Genomic DNA, 26,743 nt, shown 5'->3' with positions numbered 1-26,743 from the left:
AACAGAAAACAGTGGGGAAAAAAGCAATCTGTGTAAACAAGTAAACTGCTATTTTTGATCTTGATGGTTTCATGTTTTATACAGTAAGTACAAGTAAAACAAAAAAATGTAGTGTGAGGTTACTAAATGATTCAGGGACTCCAGTGTAAGGAGACTGGAACTCTAATGCCCTTAATTATGTACCTGGAGGAATAAACCCAAATGAGTAGAAAAAGTCAGAAACAGGACATGTGGTTCCTCCATTTGCCCTCATTATCCATCTGGAGCAAACAAAAGTTTCAGGTTCCAGCGGCCCCAGAATGTCTCCATGCCAAATATCATATAGGGGAGAAGTGATTATACTGAATATGGTAGTTACAGTACCGTTGACAGTAGAAGTTACAGTTCAACTTGGACTTGGAAGGTAAAAAGTGCATTGCATTGGAAATGAATCTGGATGGTGAATTTGCTAGTATATTGTTTTAATCAATGACAGGCAGATCTGTCATTTGCAATTCTGTTATCAAATATAGGGTGGTATCAAGCCACTTTACCATGAAAACTGTGCATTTTAGAATAATACAATCTGGTTTGGGAACCAGGGGATCATGTATCATTGTCCATGGGTGGTAAAGATCTTGGCTGTGGTGCAGTATGGATGTGCACCAGGTTTCATTGCACTGCAGGCTATAGGGAGACTGAATTCAGGAGAACAACATCCATTTATTTTCTAACCACGTCTTCCAATTTAGCATTGTGAAGGAGCCGAGCCTTTCCTAGTAAACAATGGGCACAAGGCAGGATACGCCAGTCAATCACAGGGCACAAACTGACTCACACACACACACCAGGTCCAGTTTTCCCAATTGGTCTACCAGTATGTCTTTGGTCAGTGGGTTGAAACAGGAGCACGCAGAGGAAATCCACGCAAACATGATGAGAACAGTCCATTCAGATAGCACCCATTCAGATTTGAAACCTGGGAACCAGCAATGGTCACCACTGTGGTCAGCAATGCTAACTGTGCCACCTGGGCCACTTACTCAGGAAGACAAGTAAAAAATGTCTTATGTCAAGAAATAATTTTAAAATGTTTATGGTCACCTAAAAATTTATAAAAAATAAATAATCAAATACAATATGGAAGCAAATCCTGTTTAAATGGTCAAGATCAAGATCACTCCAGTGGAAAGACCACATTTTTAGTTTATTATATTATTAAAATAACATAAACATTATCCATAAATACATTCATGTATTCACACCACATTGTGTTCTGAAGCTCCCCAGGATTATAATGGACTGATTATCAGATCAGACTTCAGCTTCTCTTAATATTCCAAAGTGCATTCAAGTAAGCAAGCATGTTCAGTACTGTGTTCAAGCTGTGCCTGCACTACAGTGATGTTAACATGCAGTGATATTCAAGTAATACACAGGAACATTTGTTAAAACCGTCTTTTGACCTCACTTACTGTACATCACACTTAATTAGGTGACATTTCATAGGATTGAATGTACATCTCCACTACCCAAATCTAGAACATCTGTTTCAGTCAAACACCTTAAGCAAAGCACAACTGAATGAAGTGTTCCCAAAAACATACCTCCTTGGACTCCTTGGATAAGACCTGACATAGTGTAATTAATTGTCTGTCACATCATTCTTAATGCAATACATGTACAAGCTCCAAAGAGCCATATCAGAGAACAATAGTTTTCAAGGCACAATAGATGTATTCAGATGTAACCAAACATCTTCAGTGTCATCACACTTTGTTCTCTCCATGTTATATAATGATGGAAAAAAGAAACGCAACATTTTCTGGAATGAGAATACTATAGTTATAGCTTATGTACTTTCACAAAAAGTTGTCAACTTGCTTTAAGCCCTCTGACCAGCAATACAGCTTGTGCAGTGAGGCATTGCAACTTGCCAATCACACGAAAGCTCGTTAGGTGCACTTTTACCCAACGAGGTCCAGGTGAAACAATGCCTGATTAAGTCACCTTTAAAAAGGCCTTAATTCAAAACTTAGGTCACTCCAAGAAAAGGGCCACACAGTTTTCTAGGCATTCCATAATGCCTTGAATGTCACCAGAAACAAGGGAGAGGGCCATTGGCATGCTGCAGGCAGGCATGTAATGTGCCAGCAATGCCAGACACTATGGAGTACGTCACTTCACTGTGTCCCCACTGCAGAGAAGGTTTCAGCAGACAGGCAGGACAGATAACCATCCAAAATCAGGTTGCCCTTCAGTGACCACACCAGAGCAGGACCGACACATCATACTGGTCCATCTGAGAGATCGTTTCAGATCTGCCACTCGTACTGTTGCTGAAACTGCTGGCAGACACAATGCCTGCATCAGTGACAGGACAGTGAGGCTCCATTCTGCTGGCTTTAGAGCAAGGCGACCTGACAGAGGCCCTCTGCTCACACCACCTAGACGTCAAACCCAACTGGCTTGGGCCAGACAGAGGCTGCAACGGACTCATCAGCAGGGGCATCAGAAATAGTTCTTAAATCATGTTTGCATGTGAAAATGTTTGTAGTACATTTTGGGTGATTAGAATAATATAAAGCCTAAAGGAGAAAACTTTCAACACCACTGTTATTGCAGATACTCGAAGTCCAGAACAGGTAAACAACACCACTGCTAACACAGCTATGCACAATCCAGCTGGAGCAATACTTGTGATACAATGCGGCCAGACACAGCTGCATGGGTGGTCATTAATCATTAGTAAGGGAAAGGAGGTGATAATAGCATAGATTATTGGCTGAAGGGTCTTAATCACTCCAGGCTGGTCAGTAAAAGAGATGGGAAAAAATTTAATAAAACAGAACTGGCTTGTCATAGCTGATCGGCAGGGCAAGAAAGCAGGGTGAGGCGACTCTGTCCTAGGAGAAACCAGCTCACTGCATTCCTGGTAAAAAGATGGAAAGGCTGGCCTTACACATAACCAGCTATGTATACAATTCTCAATCCAGCCTGTCGGTTGAATTAGGGAGCCTCTGCTTCAGGACCCCAAGCAAAAAAAGGGGAAAAAAAAGGGAACGGCATGGGGCTTGGAGGGCAGCCCTCATGCCAGCAAGCTCGAAGGCTGATGCACTGTGCTATTGCCCGGAAGCTTCTCTGAGAGTAGGGGTCTGGCAGAATAGCGGGGAGGCAGGAAATCCCCACTCATTGATCAAGACAGAGGGCCTAAGAGCCTGCGATTCAAGGCACATGCCCTAATGACGGGGTCTACTTTGAGACCAGGCCAGGTGTGTGCTGTCAATGCGGTCTCCCTGGATCCTCACTCCGAGGGAAGCTCCCAGAGACAAATGGAATCAGATACCCAGCTGCCCTTTGGATCTGGTGCAGAAATCTGCAGGGAAGGGTGACTAAGAAACATCCTTAATCCCCTCTCAATTCCAGAAGTCCCAGGTCAGCACAGGTGTTGGGGATGGTCCCATGTTCCCACAAGTGTTCACCAGGCATCGGAACATGAACAGGACGCCTGGCTCCCACATAAAAGAAAGGGGAGAGGGTGTTGGGGTGCAGAAAGGTGGCTAGAAACTGAACAAAACAGAAAAGGTGAAAGGAGACCCAGACTGCCTGAAAAACAAAAAAAGGGAGAGAAAGAATGAGTCCTAAAGGTCTAGAGAAAAAAGTCAGCCTGAGAGAGAACCCAGAAAGGCAGCAGGAATGAGGGCAGCCCACAAGGCTGGAGAAATGGGGAGAGGTTGAAAACAGTACTGCAGTCAGAATGACGAACTGTTAGAAAATAAATAATGATGAAGTGCCATCGAGCAGTGCCTTGACTTTAAATAGATAAACAGCAAATTAATAGATTTGATAATTACTAATTAAAACAGATCACCAGAAGGAGATCCGGTCAGAGCTGCAAGCCCTGGAAAACCGTGAGCCCTCATTAGAATGCAATGGTTTTCCAGAGCAACCACTAGCCGAGGGATGCTGCAGGACAGAAGTGACAACAATTTGAGATTTCTTTCTTCCTTCTTAATGTTTTCCATTCGAGAGAGTAAGAATGGTTGTGAGACAACTGGTGTCAGGGGGTGTGTTGACACACATTCTGTTTTGTTGCATAGAATGACCAGTGTCTTCCTAAGGATTGATGTGTTTTAGCACTTGATCAGATACTAGTTAATAATGACAAGGCTCAGAAGTGACGTGTGGGATTACGAGACTCGTCTAATTAGGACTCAGACTAAGAGAGAGAGCCCATAGAACAGAATACGAAACTATAATGCATTCTTAAACCTGGCTATCTGTATACAGCCAGTCAATCAATTGGCCCTGAACAGTTTGTTCTGCCTACACCCAAGGCAACAAAAGGACACTTCTATCCCCATGGGAGATCCTGAGCCCTGTCTAGTGGGCTTTTGAAGGCCCACTAGACAGGGGTCAGCATCTCAATTCACAAATTATTTTCTAAAATTCATTCACTTTATACTTAGAAATCCATTGTTCTTCACTCCAGGATATGTATCAGATCACAATGCTTTTTTCATTTTAATGTAAGATACATTTTTTATAAAATGAAGAGTTTTGGCTCTTATTTCAATCTTGGTTTGAGGAATTTCTATTTATAATGGATTTGAGGATCCCTGCATTCTGTCCTCAATGTCCAATCTCAATACATTTTGTCTAGCAAAATCAAGGAATCTGAATCTAAATTAATTCTTTTTAAATACACTGTGAAAAAGGACTTCTCTGTGACAGTGGTTTGCCATCTGGAAATTACTTTTAAAAAGTATACCCCCTTTTCTGATGGCATGCAGAATTCCTTAGTCATTCCTTAGGACTCGAATTTAAGAATTACTATTTATCATGGCAGTAGACCCAGTCATCTTTTGGCTTTAAGATTACAGAATAACGAGAGCTTTGCTAATATTACTACTATAAAGTAATTGAGGGATGATATCATCGCATAAAATTAACTAACTCTGCACTTAGCTTATTTAATGCACAACTGTACAGTTTGGACATTTGGTGAAGATGTAAGTACATCCTCTTATGATTTTATGGCTGTACATATTGTGAGAGCACAGCCCTGGCAGGAACCACATTCTCCAGACAGCTCTTGGGGAATTAGCTGCTAGTCTGTCATCTGACCTGCTGCAGGAAATCAATTAGTCAGGGGAAAATAGCGGGAAGAGAAAGCTTCCAGGGTTAGTCAGTGAGTGTAATGATGTCTGTTGTTTGGAGGACAGAAGGACTGTCCAGAGTAGTCCATCTATCTACAGCAATTGCTCCCATAGAAATCAAATCTACCAAACATCATATATCCCTGAATACTGATATCCTCTAATTATTTAAAAATATAAACTAGTCATTACCTATTGTTCTTGACATTATTAACTATTTCAGTCAATTGTGACATTTAAAAAAATCTATTTGACTAAATCTGCACTACTTCTCTTGAATCCCACATTAGAAAAACATTTTTTTCGCCAACATTCCAATATTGTAGGCATTTTGAATACTTACTTCTGAAAATCTACCCTAGCTTGAATACTATAGTCTCAAGTAACTTCAAGGGGATTCATAGACAAGGTAAGAATGATTTGGAAAGAAAGTCATAACTAAATCCTTTTATTGTTTTTTTCCTATGTGTCAAAGTCTATAGTTCAATGCAACCCTCAGTCTCTAGTCAATAAGTTTGTATGGAGGAAAAGGCAGCCACATATTAAATCTCTTATGCTATAATGTGAGAGTAGGATGGTTATCATTGCCAAATTTTAAATTATATCTCTGTTCTTTTGTGGTGTTTCCAGTCACAGAGTCACATGATGGAGCTTCTGTGCTTCTTGCAGACAACTGGCTTCCCCACGCCATTGTTTTGTTTTGACCCCATTGTTTCATACTATGAAACAATTTCATTCTAGCAGTATGGCGCCTGCTAGAAATATTGTATATATTAAAATCATTACAAAGTGGATCTCACACTATCCAATTTTTTATAACACTGGTCTCCTACAGTATGTGATGGATGACCTTTACTTTGTCTGAAATGGTCAGATAAGGAAAGTAACATTTTATCTGACATTATAAGTGCCAATATCCAAAGTACCTTATGGGTGCGCATACCTTGAAGGGTATACATACCAAAAGTATACCAAATATTCCAAATAATTCTTTCTTTTTTTACTTGCGTCTCCATTCTCTCATGCGTGGGGTTCCAGGTCACCCCTTATGAACACCATAGATGCAAGAGGCAAGACTTCGGGAACACTGTCCTTACTCTATATTACTCTGTTATTAAGATACTCATATAAACATCTCAAAATTAACTACAACTACAGCTGGAAAATAAACCTCTTAAAGAGGGTAGCTTATCATGGGGAGCCTATTTGGAGTGATGCTTTGAGTCTCAATCACTAGCTCATCCATTTTAACTTTATTCATGGGGCATTTATTCCAGTGTACTCTGTGTTCCCAGGGAGCCTCAGGGACATTCTTTCATATGGCCTGGAAATACACCAATGTTTTAGAGTTTTGGGAAAAGGCACTGTATATACAACATACTACTGTATACATACTGCTGAACCTGAGGTCCTTGCTCCCCTTTTACTGTTTAATGACAACCTCTCAATTAATTTATTAGCACTAGCAAGGAGTTTTACTGCCACCAAAAGAAAGATTGCACATTGCTGGTAGCAACCTCACTCTCTTCCTTTGGCCAGTGGACGCTTTGTCTTTATTGATGTTGCACAGATGGAGATGTCTATGGCTTGGGATGTTGCTGCCAGTGAAGACATTTTATGTATCTGGGAGACAAGAAAAAAAAGACATTAAAACATTGTTGGTCCCTACACCACCTTGTAGTTGCTGATCTGGTTTCACAGGACCCCTAGGACTGGTCATCTGGGATAGATTAGGTTTTGAGGAATGGTGGGAAAGGGTGTGTTAAGAGAATTTTGTTGTTGTACAGTATGTATGTTCATTTTTTGTTTCTAAAATAAAAGACAAAGGTGATAACAAATTCTGTTCATCAAGATGATCACACTTACATTAGGGGTGCCCCGTGACTCATGTAAAGGCACTTGCTAGGAGCATATATTGTGCTCTATGACACGGATGATTTAGTACGGAGCTGTACATGTATATGTCACGGATGGTGACCCCCTATATGCAGGAACCGCTTTTGCTTTGTAGACTGTTATGCTACCTAGCAATTCAAAGGGTGCTTTTACTTTTACTTCCACAGGTTTCTTTATATCTCCCAAAACTACCAGTAGACCCTCAGACCACACAACAGTGTATCTACATAATTGCACTTTTTATTTTCTGGCAATTATAACATTTGTTTTTCTTATATATGCTAATTATATAATGCAATTTGCTATTATTATAACTATTTTCTTTTGTTTTAATGTTTTCTATACCTTCTATAAAATGCTTTTAGATGCTACTTTAAAATACACTATTTAAAGTAAAGTGTCTGTTATGATCACTGGGGTTTCTGAAGTGTTACTTTGCTGGGTGTGGGCAGAGCTACAGTAACTGCCTAGGGCTTATTGATGAACTGGCTGCAGATGGCCAGATGCATTGTGTATTTGTACCCTGTTCTAGAGTCCCCCTCTCAATCTGAGGCTGCATTAGATATTGTATGTATCGCAATCCCACATCACCTCTGAACCATGTGGTTTTTAACAAGTAACTGCACAAGGAGACCTTTTGATCAATGTGAAGCCCCAGAACAAGGAGAAACGAATGCACCACCCTTGGAGAGAAACTTAAGGTCAGCATAGTTACTGACACCTACTGTCCCACACCCACATTTTGTCAGTCTGTAAACTAGCTAGTACTATCCAGGAATTATCAATAGCTGCATCGATGTTCACTTGCAGCAAAAAAAAACCTACATCTGCTGATCCCGTCCTTAGTATGATACTAAGGGTAATACTGTTCTACCAAGCAGGAACTAAGGGGGGCTCAGATTCAGAATATTTAAATACTTTGTACTAGCAAGTTAATATGTGGGCTGACATTAATAAAGAGTATTTTGTTGTGTATAAATAGCTGAATGCTTGTGATAATGTAATGTAATTTAATACATGACATGTAGGTTTATTGAATTGTGTCTGGAATTCTAATTAAATATTTCAATACATTTCACATCGATGGACACAAAATAAATTTGTAGTACTTTTTATTTTAGTAATAATTACAGCCACTGCATTTGTAACACTTTTGCTTGTGATCTATTGTTCTCCCTAGTATACTACTAAATTGCTTAATTTATAGCAAGAGTTGTACTAGTATATTCCTGTACTTTAGCATCCTCTAGAGGGCAGCAGCTGTTATTTTGGGTATATTGCAATTGAGAACACTTTTAGTAGGCAAGGGCAAATTTTAGCAGCTTAATTAGTTGCATTTGGTATTAATCTAGCATACTGAGGTACATAATAACCATTGGATCATCACCAGTTAGTACACTGCTTTTCATTCGATGCAATTGACCCATGGAGTCTTATTCTGCCTGTCCTAAAATAATCAAACTACAATGATACCCTGTATCGCATTTCTATATTTCCCAGTTAGTATTAGTGTGAGCCTGGGCAAATGACTAGCCAAGTACAAACATGATTCCCAAAGTTGCTGGAAAAGATTTGTTGGGGCTGGGGCAGAACTGGGAAAAGTCACCCAGCTTGCAGTGATGTCAGTGAAGACAAGCTGGTCCTCCAATCTGTGCCGGCCAGCATGGAATTCTGGCATGGAATCATAGAATTTTGTATGTAGTGTGCTCTCTGAAGACACCAGTTCTGTAGGGTTTGGGCATTTACTGGGACAATTATTAATTGTAGCAGTAAATCACAAAATGATTCTTTTAATGGCTTTAGAATCCAACCATGCGATATAACTCAAACAACACACACACACAGGTACTAATACACGACGATACATTTATTAATACATATATATTATATGTAAACCTAACAGATCTTATCGAGAGGGTTATCAGAATACAAAAGGTATATATTCAGTCAGTTACAAAGAGTTACATATATCAAGAGGACATACGTTCAGTATATCATTCATTTAGACCGTTTCGTAAATGCACTTGGTTATAATTTCTACATTGGATACTCAAAACAACTACATAACTCTAAGAAATTAAATTGATATCAACTGGTTGGGATAACAATTGAATTCTCGAGCTGTAATGCATTGAAGTTGAATACTCATCCAATCTCTGGGGATTCAGATCTCCTGCGGGCTCTCTGGCTCCGTGCCAGGCTGTGCTGTGCGGCTTGCGACGGTGCGCTGCTGATGCTCACTGGCCGGCTAGTTAGTGTTGGTTTTAACTAGCAAAGTTTGTGCACAGGAGAAAAGATGACTGTGGGTCCCAGCAGGTCAGGAAGAAGACCGGTTCGTTCCTGATGAAGCGCTAGTTCTGAATAGTGATTCAGCTGTCCACAGTTCCGACCTGTTCACGAGGCTGGTTACTCTCTGGTAACCTCCGCTCTAGACTCTTAGAACAAAACAAAAGTTCTGTCACTCGGACACACTGGCCGTTCCGTGGTTGTCCGGGCTGAGTCTCAGGATGGTCAGGAGGCGCGCTGCGAGAATGTTGTGCCCTTGGGAGCCTTCTGTTCCTGGGCCATCCTGCCCTGGAATTCTCCTTTGAATTCCCTTTAGAAAAGTCCACAATAGTCTCGCAGGCCCTCTGTGTTGCCTGTTTTTACCTGGAGGAACTTCAGGTCGTTCATTGGCTAAAAAGTTCCATGGGCATCAGAGTCCCATGTGGGTTACTCGGCCCTACCAGTCCCTGATTGGTTGATCAAGGTGAGATATGAGTCACTTACACCTGACACCTAGGAATGCAGTCCCTAGACTGATAGGCGCCAATGGATGACCATTGATCATGATAGCCAGGCTTAGCTAAGTGCATCCCCATTTGGGAGCTGTCCCTTATCAAAAGAAAACCTCTTTAAATCAGCCTGCATGAATACTGTAGTTTCTCTGTGGCTGCACCACAGAGATGAACAGAGAGATGGGGCCTCATTTGGGAAAGCACCGCAACACTTTATTCTGTCTTATTAACAAGCATTGCCGTTACATGTAGAACTGCATCCGTGCAACAGAGGAGGCATTGCTGTGAGGTGCAAGAAACAACTAGCAAACCTTAATTGGGGGAGTTAGGAAAATTATGAGAATGAAACCATAATAATAAACATTTCTGGAATGGGTTGGTACTAAGATTTCACATGCAGTAGCTTCATTAAAGTTAATATGACATTGAACATTCTACCAAAATTTTCCTGCAGGAATTGTACAGGAATATAATTCAAAACTAAACAGTTTTGAGAACCATTTTGATGGTGTGCGCCCATTATCTCATTATAACAGGGAATTCTGTCCAAATCATATTTCTAGATAGAAATTGATCTGTTCTGTGAAGATGGCTGACATCAAATGTTTAAGTGCTGGGTATTGTACTTGTGGTGGGTATACATTCCTTTTCTCTTATTGTCTAAATTAACAGTACAAAACATTACAGTCAATACAGTAAGTCATACATCCTATATTATAATAGTTTGACTATTTCTGCAAACAGTAACATGATTTTATATGTGCACTCAATCAAATCCAGATTTCTTTAAACTAAGTCAATGCAGGTATTAAGTTACACATCCTACCAGTAGGAAGATGAAGCTGTCTTCATGCAGAAGAAATGCGTTTTGTGGTCCTTTAAGATCCAGTATCTCCCAATACATGCCTAAAGTGAGCTTCCAATGTTTGAACCTTGATGGTAGGATCAGTATCTCCTGTAAGATCACCACTATAATGAAGATATATTTCTAGTAACAACTAATATACATACTTTTCCCTCTGCAGCAGAGTGCTTTTTAGCTAGGAGGATGTGATTGAAAGACATGGCTCTTCTTTCTTTCAGACAAGGATTTGTCCATACACACTTGCCAGCCCAGTCCATGCAGAAAATGGCCATATTCTGTAGAACCTGCCACACTGCACACAGAATTAGATTTAATCAACAAGACATGATGCCATGCATTACACTGGAGAGAAAGACTGAACAAACATAACATCTTAAAGACTAATCTCATTACATGGTCTATTAGAAAAAGTATTTTTCCTTCATGCTGTGAGGAGACCAGCGGATACACACCTGTTTAATTAGGTAAACATTGTCACTATACAGATTGTACTCATTGAGCTGGCACATACTGTAGGATTTTATGCGAGGGGCCTATTATTTTCTGATTGAATCAAATGATCTCTTTCCAGTACTACATTCACTTCCCTCTCCAGACCTCAGATATCTCTTAGCTTTCATGGCACAGAGTCTTTGATTTTCTCTTATCGGTAATCATTACCAAGTACCACAACAGTTGTTATGAAAATGGACACTGAATATGAGAAACAACTGTGTCAGAAGCACTCAATGGAAGCTGTGAAATCAAAATGCAATTCTGCTTCTTAAGGTAGGGAGAGTTATACAACCCAAGGCGTAATCCTTTTATGGAAAGCAAATTGAAGTTCATGCTTGAATAGTGTTCACAAAATAGTCTGAATTCAAGGCATCAAATGCAAGCTACAAAATTCCACTACAAGCAATTTTCTAAGACTTAAGGCACAATGCAGCACTGACCATATTTCAGCTAAGATGTACAAGAAAGCAATATAATTTTAAAGCTAATAAGAAAGTCTGACACTTAGAGAGAGATTTGGAATTATTTATTTAAAAAGGGGCAACTCAAATCTTTTCATATTTAATCTCTCATTTTTAAAAAGTGTGTTTTATGTTCTCTTTAATATAACAGCATATCATTGGCATTGCAATAGTGTGCTTAATACAGTAGTGCAAAATGACAAACAACATTTGAAAAAAGAAATTGTGGTTAGGTACTGTAAATGCAGAACTCTGGTGACACCTCACACTGAGGTCTGTGTTAATGCCAAGCAGTACAGGAGGTGTATCCATCAATCTCCCTGCAGATTTTAAATGAAAAATGACATTACCAGAAGGAAACAAGGGGAATGCTAGACAGCAAAAATACCAACAACACAGCATTTTACCTTTTGTGTTGTACACAATACGATATGTACCACCCAGCTGAATTCAGCCACTCCAAAGCTCACAGTACACAACCAACTGACTATATCCAGCGGGGGGCAGAGACTGAATCCCAACCAGCAGCTACATCTTGCATGGAAATAGAAGAATATGCAACTCCCTCTTTCACCCCAAAATATATATTGGTTCTTGTACAAATATGGAATCACTGAATGCCTTCATTTTTATATAACTTGAAATTGCCATTTATTGATCAGTATTGCTTACTGCTAAGAGCAATCAATTCTAAAACAGTTAATATATGTGGATTAACTGTATAGGTTATATAGGTGGATGCTGCACATTGGTGGGGGTGGAAGGGATTCCCCAATACCTGTAAAGCGCTTTGATTGGAGTGTCCAGAAAAGCGGTATGTAAGTGTAAGCAATTATTATTATTATTATTATTATTATATGAAAAACCGAGCATGGCTGGGTCAGAGGAAGGCACACAAAGTCCTCACTCCCTAATCATGATAAGATCACTGCAATATAAGGAAGGTTAGAAACCAGAGGAGAGCAGTCAGCTAACCTAGTTTGGTGATTAGGAGGAGTCAGCTACAGGGATGTTGACCAACAGCCAGCAACAAGTGCCATAAACATAGCTGGTTAACTTATTCTAAAACCCTTTTTTTTAATGACACCTGTTCTCAGCCTTAAATGCACTTACTCTTAGTTTTGAGCTGACTCTTGTGGTTCACTGTTGACCTTGAAGACACTATTGGTATGACTGTGGTAGTATCCTTTGACACTCAAATAATGTCTCCTAATATAGCCTTTTTTCAAGACTAAAGAGGTTCTATTTCTTTTACAGTGCAAAATATTTAAGACTTGGAAGTGACTTTGTTGCTGCTCTTTGGACTGATTCCAGAGCAGAATTTTCCTTTTTGAACAAGTGCAACCAATATTTCACAAGAAATATGGCCTTTGTGAAAGACCGAGTTAAAAGGTCAAGATAGTAACTATGCCCGGGAAAGGTTTTCTGCTCGCACCTAAGATCACTGTCTTTCTGCAAACTAAAGCCTGTGATTCTTCACACCCATTCAAACAGAGAGAAATGAAAGATTGCAGGATGCCAAATGGCATCTTCCTGTCCTGTTTTGTTTGACTTCTGACACTGCCCCTTTCCCTGTATGTTCCTTTGATATGTTAAAGTCTTGCCTACTTTTAATGTATAAAAAGGAAAGTGTAACTTCAGTCCAGTGAGCATGTCTTACTGAGTGCTAGGGGAAACCCTTTCTCCGTGATATGCTTCCCTTCAGCTGATTGTATTAAAGATCTCCCAACCTTAGTGAAGACTGAGTTTTCTTCAACACTTACAGTGCCTTGCGAAAGTATTCGGCCCCCTTGAACTTTTCAACCTTTTGCCACATTTCAGGCTTCAAACATAAAGATATAAATTTTTTATTTTATGTGAAGAATCACCAACAAGTGGGACACAATTGTGAAGTGGAACGAAATCTATTGGATTTTTGAAACTTTTTTAACTAATAAAAAAATGAAAAGTGGGGCGTGCAAAATTATTCGGCCCCCTTGTGTTAATACTTTGTAGAGCCACCTTTTGCTGCGATTACAGCTGCAAGTCGCTTGGGGTATGTCTCTATCAGTTTTGCACATCGAGAGACTGAAATTCTTGCCCATTCTTCCTTGCAAAACAATTCGAGCTCAGTGAGGTTGGATGGAGAGCGTTTGTGAACAGCAGTTTTCAGCTCTTTCCACAGATTCTCGATTGGATTCAGGTCTGGACTTTGACTTGGCCATTCAAACACCTGGATACATTTATTTGTGAACCATTCCTTTGTAGATTTTGCTGTATGTTTGGGATCATTGTCTTGTTGGAAGATAAATCTCCGTCCCAGTTTCAGGTCTTTTGCAGACTCCAACAGGTTTTCATCCAGAATGGTCCTGTATTTGGCTGCATCCATCTTCCCCTCAATTTTAACCATCTTCCCTGTCCCTGCTGAAGAAAAGCAGGCCCAAACCATGATGCTGCCACCACCATGTTTGACAGTGGGGATGGTGTGTTGAGGGTGATGAGCTGTGTTGCTTTTACGCCAAACATATCGTTTTGCATTGTGGCCAAAAAGTTCGATTTTGGTTTCATCTGACCAGAGCACCTTCTTCCACATGTTTGGGGTGTCTCCCAGGTGGCTTGTGGCAAACTTTAGACGAGACTTTTTATGGATATCTTTGAGAAATGGCTTTCTTCTTGCCACTCTTCCATAAAGGCCAGATTTGTGCAGTGTAAGACTGATTGTTGTCCTATGGACAGACTCTCCCACCTCAGCTGTAGTTCTCTGCAGTTCATCCAGAGTGATCATGGGCCTCTTGGCTGCATCTCTGATCAGTCTTCTCCTTGTCTGAGCTGAAAGTTTAGAGGGACGGCCAGGTCTTGGTAGATTTGCAGTGGTCTGATACTCCTTCCATTTCAAGATGATCGCTTGCACAGTGCTCCTTGGGATGTTTGAAGCTTGGGAAATCTTTTTGTATCCAAAGCTTTAAACTTCTCCACAACAGTATTACGGACCTGCCTGGTGTGTTCCTTGGTCTTCATGATGCTCTCTGCGCTTTCAACAGAACCTTGAGACTATCACAGAGCAGGTGCATTTATACAGAGACTTGATTACACACAGGTGGATTCTATTTATCACCATCAGTCATTTAGGACAACATTGGATCATTCAGAGATCCTCGCTGAACTTCTGGAGTGAGTTTGCTGCACTGAAAGTAAAGGGGCCGAATAATTTTGCACGCCCCACTTTTCATTTTTTTATTAGTTAAAAAAGTTTCAAAAATCCAATAGATTTCGTTCCACTTCACAATTGTGTCCCACTTGTTGGTGATTCTTCACATAAAATAAAAAATTTATATCTTTATGTTTGAAGCCTGAAATGTGGCAAAAGGTTGAAAAGTTCAAGGGGGCCGAATACTTTCGCAAGGTACTGTATGTAACATTTTACCATAATTTCCTACTGCAGTCGCAACAGTAAAACCAAGCCGATTGACAACGTGGAAAAATAATTGAAAACTAAACACAAAAAAATAAAAAAATGCTTCTACAAAAAAATAAAAGAAAAAACAGGATTCGAAGGTTCAGAGGTTGACACATTAGTTCAAAAGGAAATCATTGTAAGGCACTAAAAATACTGCATTTACTACACTTAAAAAACAACAAAAGCATGGAAGTGTGTAATTTTTTTATTTAATGCATTCTCAATTACTATCTGTAATACTCTCAGCATGTCCCCACAAAGAATGTGATTTCTCACATTCTCAGTCTTTTCAGACATACAGATAGACAGACCTCCAACATTAAAAAGTTGCATCTTCATGTGATAAATTTTTAATCTGTGATGGACTGATACTCACTGCGAAAGTTGATTGAGAAAAAATGTCGGTTTTAGCTGAAATACTGATGCTAGTAACAGACAACACACCTACTGTGTGGCAAGTTATCTTCAACAAATTTGTTTGCAAAGGTTATTCCTGTTGTGATGCCATAGCTGCACCTGATGAAGTGTGGCCACACTAAATAAAGTTTTGTCCTGGCTTTCGCCCAGTCTTTTGACAGTCAACTTTAAAACATAAAATAGTCAAGCACATACAAGATGGGAGGGTACAGATCAGGTAAAAATAATGGATAGAATATGTTGACTTCTAATATACACTAAGAATGGTGAGATGAGCTCAGCTCATCCTTGGGTCCCAACTGAACTTTAGTATATACACATTGTAAAGGAGAGGTGAAAGGATTTTCCTACATGTTGGCACAAACTTCAGCAAACCAGTACATCATTAACAATACCTGATAAATTCAGCTCAACAGTTTGGTAACATAAAATATTAAAATGAGGCTACCAGAGTCAACTTCTACAGTATATGCACCACACTTACCATACATCATGAATATCAAACTTTGGTATGTTATAAAATAAAAACTACAGAAAGAACAGCTAACAGATTAACACAAGTTGAGTCAAGTAAAACTAGCCACTTGAGGAGTGTAAGTAATAAAGCACATCTGTAAAAAACTGGGGGGTTAGTGTAATATATACTGTAGTATGTAACGTGTTCCAGTTATCTACAAGAGAAACCCATTGTAGTCATAATACTACCAATGTCACTCGTATTACTATGTCTAGGATGCATTTATTAATATTTTAAAATAAACGATTATCTTTAGCTATCTCACTTGTAGGTGCTTGGAATCAAAATAATAATTCGTTATAGTTATACAATTTAATCACAGTAAAACTAAATATTGAGATATCCGGATATCATCACAACTAAAAATACCAGCTTTTTCGGGTAATTATTAATAACGGGGCTAAACTGAGAAGAAAGCAGAGAACTGATAAGGGGGCATGTGGTACCAACACTATACTGGTTGCATCTCAATAAGATCCAGAGGTGGGTATTGTGTTACCTTTCTGGTATGCCCCACTCATGCTAGACTCAATTTTACTGGTACTCAAAATGTTGTATTTTGTATGAAAACAGTGTTTGAAAACATTTGTACTGCTTACCTCCAGTTTCATGGTCTAGGTGTCAAGAATGATGAATCATACCTCTTCTCATTACAGTACTAGTTTTCCTTCCAAATCTGGAAACGTCACTCAAAGCACTTCTAACAGTTAATGGGGACTTCCCTCCACCACCACCAATGTGCAGCCCCCACCTGGATGATGCGACGGCAGCCATAGTGTGCCAGAATGCTCACCACACATCAGCTATCAGTAGGGAGGAGAGCAGAGTGATGAAGTCAATTTATAGATGGGGGTTATTAGGAGGCCATAATTGTTAAAGGCCAATGGGAAATTTGGCTAGGACGCCAGGGTTACACCCCTTTTCTTTTCAAGAAACGCCCTGCGATTTTTTAATGACCACATACAGTAGAGCCAGGACCTCGGTTTTACGTCTCATCCAAAAGACGGCGCCTGTTTACAGTATAGTGTCACTATACTGGGGCATTAGGACCCACATGGACTGCAGGGTGAGTGCCCCCTGCTGGCCCCACTAACACCTCTTCCAGCAGCAACCTGCAGTTTTTCCCAGGATGTCTCCCATCCAGGTACTGACCACGCTCACACCTGCTTAGCTTCAGTGGGTTGCCATTTGTGAGTTGCAGAGTGATATGGCTGATATGAGTGATATCACTGGCCACAATGTAGAGTAACTTGTATCCAGGCATCTATTAACTTTTTACTAGGTTCAACAAGTACACCGACCCTCTGTACAATAGGGCTATTACTAGCGTTGCAATCTTTATGTTAAATACAGAACTTAAAAGAGAATATTTTTAAACATTTTACATATAGTAGTAAACAAGCCCTTCATGAAACTAATAAGAAAAAATGACAACAACTACTAAGGTTGGTAAAGAAGTTTAAAAACACAAATGTTTTAGAGAACAAAAATAAATTAAACCTTTCTCCAGTACATTCATATTTTGTGTTGGGAATAACAGCTCAGTCCCTTGCAAGGGTGTGACAGACTGAGCCATCTCTCTGAACCAGAATGTCAAGCTGTAAATTGAAGTGGCCCTTTTATCTCAGCATCGTTTTATCTTTCTGAGCAATCTTAAGGACTATCCTACTTGATCTGATGTACTTAGACCGTGGAGCAAAGCTTCACTACTTCAGGTGGGTAGCTGCGTCAGCATGCGTAGACTGCAAAGGAACAAGTACTAGGTTAATTCCATGCTGAAAAAAAGAAGAAAGAAAAATGGTCTCGGCCGTGGAGCCTTCTCCGGGTGTCAAAGCTTCACTACTGCTAAATTTCTGAGATCAGCTCTCCTTGGATCTCAAATACATCCTTTTGCTGCTAACAGTTGAGCTCCGAATGCTGCATCCCATCTTACATCACTCAGTCTCACACACCAAGTGAACTAGGCCTCTCCTCTTCTGTCCTCTTCTGTCCTCTTTAAGGACACATAGGCTAGCATTTAGTTTCCATCACCTGGATAAAAATGCTGGGACTGTAACTAAAGACTTGGATATTTGCTAAAAGGCAAGAGAGAACCCTTATTCCCTCTGTCTTTGCTTATGCTTTCTGTTCATCATACAGAATATGTTGTGTGTTACATGTTTTCAAATGAACAATGACTTGATAAATGCATTTCTAAAATGATACAAAAAGATATAAGTAAACAAACAGAGGCAGTCTATTCTGGCTCCTGTTCCCTTCAGTACTGGAAAGAAATGACAGTGTTGACTCTGTACACATGGTACGAGAGGTTCCAGAAGACTCTGGTGAAGTAGTTGGTGTAAGGGGAGTAGTTCATTTTGATCTCGTGGCAGAATCTTCCGTACTTTGAAAAGGCATACATTTCTCCTTTCTCATAAATCACCTTCAAGGGATTAAACAAAAGAGAACATAAAAACACAGATGACATCAGTAATTTTAAAGAGAGCCAAGACAGAATTATATTTATTATTCTTTGGATAAGGACTGTTCTTCATAATATCTCTTCTGCTTTAATGTTGTCTTGCTGCCATTCATATTATTATATACTGTACATTTCACTGTGCGGGCTATCAATTGGTTGATTTTTGCATTCAGATTGCTTGGCAAACCTATTTTTAAGTTAAGTCCTTCCTGAACTCAGATACTTATAGGCCAGAAGCTTATCCCAGTTTCTGTTGAGTTAGGGGAAAAGTAACCTGCTGAGAGTTGAGTAAAATAACCTCCTCACAAAAACAATGGTTATCCACCATTGAAACTCATTATCTTTTAGGTTCTATTTTGACTTTTGAAAAATAATATTTCTGGTTGATTTTTGCACTCAGATTGTTTGACAAACGTATTTTTAAGTTATACCCTTCCTGTGCAGGTTTGTCAACATCCTGTTATGTAAGAATGTTTTTAGAAGACATAAACAAAAGCACAAATTATAGATTTTACAACTGTTTGATGATATTTGAAAAATATTTTAAAATTAATTAAAATAGGCATTTAAGAGGAACAATAACCTATTAACCATAGAATTTCCCTTGGAATCTAACCTGTTTAAAAATGAATTAAATTTGTTTTTTTTTAAGAAATAGATTTTCAAAATGAATCCACAGAGTCTGACTGTCATTACAGTGCAGGCTTTACTGGCAATGTCATGCTTTCAGCAATGAACTCTGGGTAGTAGCTACAATACTGCAAGGCTACCAAATTTAAATTTCAGAATTTGTTTAGCACATTTTCCTTTAAGCTTACGCTTTCTGATCTAGTTTTTTTACCATAAATATATGCATTATGCATGCATTTCTAATTAATCTTATATTAGTTTTATAAATTGTACAGCCAGTAGTATCCTTATCCCCATAATGCATATCCAGTCTTTTAACTGGGTAGCACTTGATGAAATGTACTGTAAGCAGTTCAACCTTCATTTTATATAACAGGAAATTTTCTGGCTATTTGAAATCCTTGAAAATGTTTTTACATGGTTAAATAAGGAACCCTTCCCAGAAAATTCTGTAAATCATAAATAGTGAACAATTTTTCTAATGAAAACAAATCATCACAACAAGGTAATATTTCCTTGTTTTTAGTGTTTGGCCCACAGTTCAAGAAGGTAATGTGGGATACATTTTCAGCAAGAGAAATATGCTAATACTCAAAAATGAAAAGCACTTTCAGAGCTTTTTCTTTTTAAAAAAACATTAAATTGTGAAATTGGCATTATTGATCTCATAGCCAGGACTACTTCATTTTAATAACAGTAATAAGAGTGATATCAGTGATGTCTTTGAAACAAAAAGCCAAACACACAGGCTGAAATGATCATAAATACAAATAAATGTTAAATATTACAAACAGGCCCAATATATTAGACATAGCCCAGGAGCAGAGTCCTGTAAAACTCTGTTCATTACAAGCTGTTGCCTAAGTGAGTGTCTTCAGAATACAATGAGGTCATTGGCTGGGTGCCACAGTATCAGACACAGGCAGAATAGTTTTTGCTTTATCCTGAGCTCTATTTAATCTAACCTTTAAACAAACATGGCTTCTATTTTTTCTAATCATAAATGACAGCTCCTAAGGTAGTTGAAGAGGTCAGAGCAATACCCTAGACAAGGGTGACTCTAACTACATTAATATGATACATTTTGTATTGTAAAAAGTAACAAAACATTATCTTCAGCAGATATGAAGACACGACTGAGGTGTAGTTTAGTAGGCTCAGCTAAAAAAAACATATTTATCAATCCAAACTCTCCAACAAAGTCTAATCCTATTTATTACACTCCACTATCTGCCTCCTGCTCTTTGAATCATTAACTTTGCACTGCAAGGATTTCCTTGCCTAGAACTCTAACCCCACAAAAGTAGTGGGGATAAACTCCAGGAGCTTATAGGCAGAGGGATTTCAATACATGCACACAATTTTAATGAGCAGTTCCTCTCTCTCCCCTTCTAATCTGTGCAAGAGATGCTAAATCAGATACTTCAGGATGGCTCTGTTGAAGACATTCTTATTTCACTCAGGAAGCTGTGCCTTTTTTGTGGCACTTCAAATGTGTTTCCTGCTGCTTCCCACATTACAGAAACTGAGTGTGCCTCAGGGCAAGCCTGACCTTACATGAAAAGTCAATGGCAAAAGAACATACCGATGGCAACCTCCATTTTGATGTATCTTTTTCATTTTTTTTAAATCCATAATTATTTTGTGTATTGTATACCGACTTTTTTTAGAACCACTGTTTGATGATCAACCTGGGGGCTTTCCACTGCATACTCTAGACCAGTGGTTCTCAAACTTTTTGGACCAAGTACCACCCCTAATCCAACCAAAGCATCCAAGTACCACCTACAAGTCATCATCTCATAGGAACTCCAGAAATTATCAATGACCAACATGAGCGCATGTGCACACACACTCACACATACATATAATAAATATTATAATAATAAACTTTGTTTGATATATTAAAATGTGGCTTCTCAAAGTGTTTTACAGAAAAAAAAACAACACATAAAAATAAAAAAGCACCATTTCAGTGAGAGGGGTGAGCCTGTTTAGTCGAGCAAAGCAGATGTGAATTAATTTTTCAAGCCTTGATACAATTTACAACAGTCTAACAGATTTGAAATCGTCAGGCATTTTCTTGACGGCAAAGGTCTCGCGGATGTTGCAATGAAACCATTAATTTCTGGAGCAACCTCTCTAATTCGTGCAACTACACTGCTGTGTCGGCTTGTCATTGCTCTAGCACCATCTGTACAAACTCCGACCCATTTTATCCAGTCGATGCCATTCTCTTCGATGAATTCAATCAGAAGCTGAAATACGTGCTCTCCTGTAGTTCCTGTTGGTAGCGGCTTACAGAACAGAAAGTTCTCATGGGACGTACCCTCAAACTCGTATCTAACGTAAACGAGCAAATTGGCCAAATCGACTACAGACTCATCTAATTGCAGTGAAAAACATCTGCTCATCTTAACGCGCTCTGTCAGCGTACTTTTGATATAATCCTTCATTTCAATAATTCTATGAATAACTGTGTCTTTCGGGAGGGGGGCAGCAGGTCGAGCTGTTCAGCAGCTTTTTCTCCACACATAATAGTGTGGGGCTTACCTGCTTTAGCAATTCGCAAGCTTGCATTTTTCCACGTTTCCGTTTTTATTTCAGTGTTTATTTTAAGTATTTATTTCATGCGCATGGGAGAGAAACACAGAGACGCTCGGTGTATTTTTCTCAAATTAACTTAGAATAGTTCTTAAATATTTTTCTGTTATTTTTCACGCTTTCCTGTGCTCACAAGATTACCAGCGTTCGTAGCACGCATTTCTATGCATTCCTGTGTTTACAACGTTGGCATTGTTCCAAAATCACGCACATTCTCCTTTCTCCCTGTTTGCTGGAGATACAGTAGCTTTTTTTAAATACAATTGGTCACTTGCATCCGTAGCATGCATTCCTATAGAGTGGTATAGAATTACAGAGTATCTCTTGTGTCCACTGAAGTATTAGCGCGCACTGTATCGTAGTACGTAGGCTGCGTATTCGACACGTATAAAAATACAAAATATGAAAACCGTCCCGATTTTTTCAGCGCACACAACACAGTTCCAGGGTCATTTGGCGTACCACCTGGCGGCACTCCACGTACCACTGCCGGTACGCGTACCACAGTTTGAGAACCACTGCTCTAGACCTACATGGACGTACTAAGGTTTTAGGCCTGTCCATACACATATATTGTATTAAGCAGTATGCCACACTATGAGGTCCACTGTGCCTTACAAGAAAATTCATAGCAGCTGGAGGAAAAACCAGCAGAAAAACACAAACCAAAAAGTTACTATTATATGACATGCTAAGGATACCTTGGACATCACACACTAGTGGGATTCAGCCAACTGAGCACTGAGAAGTTATCTCATATTTTAAATACCAAAATATCTAATCTGAAAACCAAAGCGGAGGAAGGTTTTTAGTGCATTTTTAATACTTTTGTTGCTTTTTTTTCAGGCGCTGTCTGCTACTCACATGACCATTTGCAACATCCAGCAGGTCCTTTATTCGACAGCCTTTTGCTTGACTCATCTCACTGCAGAGAGCCTCCTCTATAATTACATAGCTAGCTTTGTAGGCTGTGAGGATCTTATAAATGTCCTCAGCTGGGCGCATTGAATAGACCTGGTAAACCTGTGGAAAAATAACAAGAGATGACATTTCTCTAAGAAACGGCACTACATGTATTTGCAGCAAACTGATCAAAGACATTCTATTTTTTTGGAAATGCAAAGACCACAGAAGATTTTTAAAATGTTTAATAATGCATTGCAACTTCTAAATTTCAAAGTTATGTCAAAAGTATTCTGCACCATACAATTAAAATATTCAATCACACACAGAGCACGTGCATACTGGGATACATGCTCTGCATTGTCAGGACATGGCAGATTCAACAGCTCTATCACAAGCATTTACTTAGTCAACAGCTTTGGGGATGAGCAGGACAATTGCTATTTGTGTGTGGTGAATTAAGAGATATTTTAAAACTCAATTGTGACTTTTAAAGCTCAAGATGTGATATTAATAAAAACAGATGAAAGCTTTGTCAGTAGGCAGCCAGGTAAGTAGGCATTTCTCTACTTCTCTGCAAGCTCAGAAAGGTTAAGGGAGACACTGAGATTTAGAAGGGGTAAATCATATTTTAAAAATCATCTGTTAACACAGATAGCTTGAGTGAGACATTTTTTCATTGAAAGGGCATGTTCATTTTTCACCATTTAATTTTAAAAAATATCAAGTTTATATAACTAACTTATACTGAATTGAATTTGCTTTCACTTTCCTAACAACCTTTCTTTGTCCTAAACATATGGCTCTCAAATGTAAATTCTGTAGTAAAGGATAAAGTCTGGAAACACAAGTACTGGTGCTCTGCCCTAGCCATTGCTACTGACTGCCATTATCAACCAGCAGTTTCCTTCTATTTATGTTCTTCTAACACAATAAAAAATAAAATCACTGTTCACACTGTTGAAACATGCATGTTTCAAAAGGATGCACTGTACTAGAAGTGATAATAAATTAGTTTACTTTCCCACAATTCAAAGAAGAAAGTGAACAAGGTGCTTATGCATCCAGATGAAATGTGATGTCTCTTTGTATGAGAAAGAGCATTGTGTCCTAAACACTTGGCTATTTTTTACAGTACCCAGAGGATGAGAAGCACATGTGACTATCTTCAGAACTGGAACTCCAGGATCAGTGTGACTTACTTACAATGTTCTTCACATGTCCTGTGTGTGGGTGTTGTAATTATTTCTCTACAAATTGCTCCAGCTACCTAAGTTCTAGTGCAAAATCCTCCCCAAAGTCATATGAAATAAAAGAGACTTAGCTGAAAATTTCCCCACTGATAAGGACAATAGATTAACAAATAATCAGGCCAGCCTAAAACCTTGATATTAGTGTCCTCTTTTCAAAGTAGTAATTAAGAAACCGCTCTCTCCTTTACATTTCAATTTTGAATAAAAATCTGCATGTGAATATCAACTGTTACTACAACCCTGTGTTGACAAGGACACTCCACCCTGGACTCTGAGGCATGGTCTGCCAGGCTGTCCACCATGTTTGGCTCAGTAATTCTGAAACCTAAAAAACATGGCTTACGTTAGCTGGAGGACAGAGACAGCTGCCACTCATATCCAGCAGGTCACACAGAAACACTGCCAGGCAGAGGGACCACTTGTGTATGATACAAAATGATCCACTCCAATCTGGCCAATCTGAGTTCATTTTATCATTACATCTCAGGCAATGTACAATTATAATACTGCAATCTGTAGCAAGTTCAGAAAATCCCATCTGAGTAATTCTGAATAATTTAGAGAGGCAGGATGGGACAAAGGATTCAACCTGATTGTTTTTCACCACAACCTAACATAAGGAAAAGGAGATTTCCTGAATTTAAAAACATGAGCAGAGTACCATAAAGTTTTTTCAAGTCAATTAATTCTCTGAAAAAGCATCCAAATCTGCAGTTTTTGAACTGGGCAATTTTCAGCATATAAATGTTTGATATAAACAAAATAAATTCTGTCAGGAAGTTCAAAACAATATAAGCATGTAACATGTTACACAGAAAGGTAATACACAAAAGGAAAAAAAGAAAGGTGCATGGATCTAACGAGTGCACATAACATTGCATGAAACAAGGCAGAAGGACCAAACAAAGAGAATCACATTGAAGTCTATTAAAGAAATAATGTGTTGCACCTCTTCTGTTGAAGTGAGATGTTTTGGAAGAAAATATGAAAATCTATATGCTGACAGGTACGAGTGTTTTTTTATGTCCTGGGTCACCAACACTGACCCAAATCTTTTCACAAAGAGACAGCAGTAGCAGAATTACCTTCAATGAAAGAAAACTGACACAATGCTATCAGTAATGGAATGGATTCTGTAGAGCACAGGCAGCAACCCTCAAATCAGTAACCATGGAAATGTCTGCAGTCACATCATTCTCAATACAGCTTTTATAAGATGCAGGGAAGCTGCACTTTTCAGTAGGAATTAATCTGTACTACCCAAAAAAATTATCCATTATTCTTCCACTAATTAGAAAAATAGAAAAAATGAAAACATAAATGTCATATTAATTTAAAAAAATAGATGTGCTGTGTTATAATATGAAGGTGGTTTAATTTATCCTGTTACCATGTGAAAAGTGAAGCAGACTGAGCCTTGAGGTGCATGAAGGAGTAATGACCAACATGTCAGAATTTCAGAAAAGGGTCTTCAGTCAGCCATAACAAATCTGGCTATGTCTCCCTCTACTGGTTAAAAGAGAATTAGGAAAACACAAGACCAAGAGATTTAATTGAGATTTCACTCAACTAGGCTGCCCTACTCTGCAAGACCATCCTTGAGAGAAGTTTCGATGAAGACTTGTCAGTCTCATTTTTCTGACCACTTACAAAATTACTGTGCTACAAGTCTCGCGTTCCTGACTTAACTGGTTATAAAATTGTCTCTTTCACTAGATTTAGAAAATGTTTCTCAAGCTTTTATTCCAGCTAGGCCTCCTGGAATTCCACTTACTAGACAAGTGTTAAATACACATACATAATTTACTCTCATATGAGCCAGAGATTATGAACATCAGACTCCACTGAAACTGGCTGCATTCACATAAGGACTCAAAACACCTTCCAGGGCTGTGAGGGCTCACTCGGGCCACTTATCTCAACCACCTGCCTCCAATTAACAGGTGAAAAATCCATTAGTCCAGGACATTCAAACCCCGATCCGCATATGGTCCAGTGCTCTGTAATTGAGCTACCTTCTGCCAAGGGTAGTACTCACAGCACAACTAGCCCACTTCCAAATAAAAACAGCCTGACTTTAGCTCAAGTATTTTTCTGACTCAAACCCGCTCTGCCTGTCAGCACTCCATCTGTCCAGCCAAGTGCAGGACCAGTGGCATATAATCATACCTCTAGCCTTATAGTCCTGATAACTGCGCTTGCCATCAGTCTCGGATCAACCTGTCTGCTATCGTCTGTCCTGTTCAGCTATCTCTGCCTGCCTACATACTCAGTCTCTGAGCCACACTGGATCTTCACTGGGATCAAGCATTTGGATTTCTCAGCCTGTCAGCAAGACCTGACTTTCTCCATCTACTCGCCATGTCGTAACATATATATTACAGTACAGCTTGTACAGGCTTATTAAAGGCATCTTACAAAGCAGTTGACTGGGAGTTGTGATTCAAACCTCATCTTGATAGCCCCCTGGTATAAACACTTAGATACATTTTCAACTTTGCACATTTCACACTTCACTATGACAATGATAACTCTCTTCCCAACTACCCCCCAAAATCTGCAACACATTTAATGATTGTACTAAGCAGCAGTGAGACACTTACATTTTCATTGCGTTTCATCAGATTGACGTCAGTGTAGAGGGGTAAACTGGTCACTGTCCATCCTGAGCACAGCTTCACCACTCCCATTAATTGAGGGCTTCCTGCAAACACTGTCGCAGCTGGAGCCTGTCTCCTAGCAACAGAGGGGGATGGGTGAGGGTAGACAGTCTCCACTGGGCATCTGTGTCCCTCAGGGTGTACTCACTACTTTACACAAGGTTCACGTGAACACAGAAGAAAACAATAAAAACCATGGCGGAACAAAGATGGCTGAACTGACACCATCA

General features: G+C 39.2%; 1 protein-coding gene across 2 annotated transcripts in view; it reads right to left on the bottom strand.

The window, feature by feature from the left end:
- Positions 1–17,443: 17,443 nt before the first annotated feature.
- LOC102686628 (dpy-19 like 4) overlaps positions 17,444–26,743 on the bottom strand; it is a 57,289-nt gene continuing 47,989 nt past the window's right edge. For both annotated transcript variants that reach the window (XM_015357493.2, XM_015357492.2), the window contains 3 exons: positions 26,457–26,589; positions 22,562–22,720; positions 17,444–18,424 (listed from right to left, as the gene is read on the bottom strand). In XM_015357493.2, the coding sequence (XP_015212979.1) occupies positions 18,260–18,424; positions 22,562–22,720; positions 26,457–26,589 (457 nt within the window). In that variant the 3' untranslated portion in view covers positions 17,444–18,259. The remainder of the gene's footprint in view (positions 18,425–22,561; positions 22,721–26,456; positions 26,590–26,743) is intronic.

This window comes from Lepisosteus oculatus, chromosome 10 (assembly GCF_040954835.1).
Source record: "Lepisosteus oculatus isolate fLepOcu1 chromosome 10, fLepOcu1.hap2, whole genome shotgun sequence".
Taxonomy (NCBI): Eukaryota; Metazoa; Chordata; class Actinopteri; order Semionotiformes; family Lepisosteidae; genus Lepisosteus; species Lepisosteus oculatus.
This window is presented reverse-complemented; position numbering and strand designations above follow the sequence as displayed.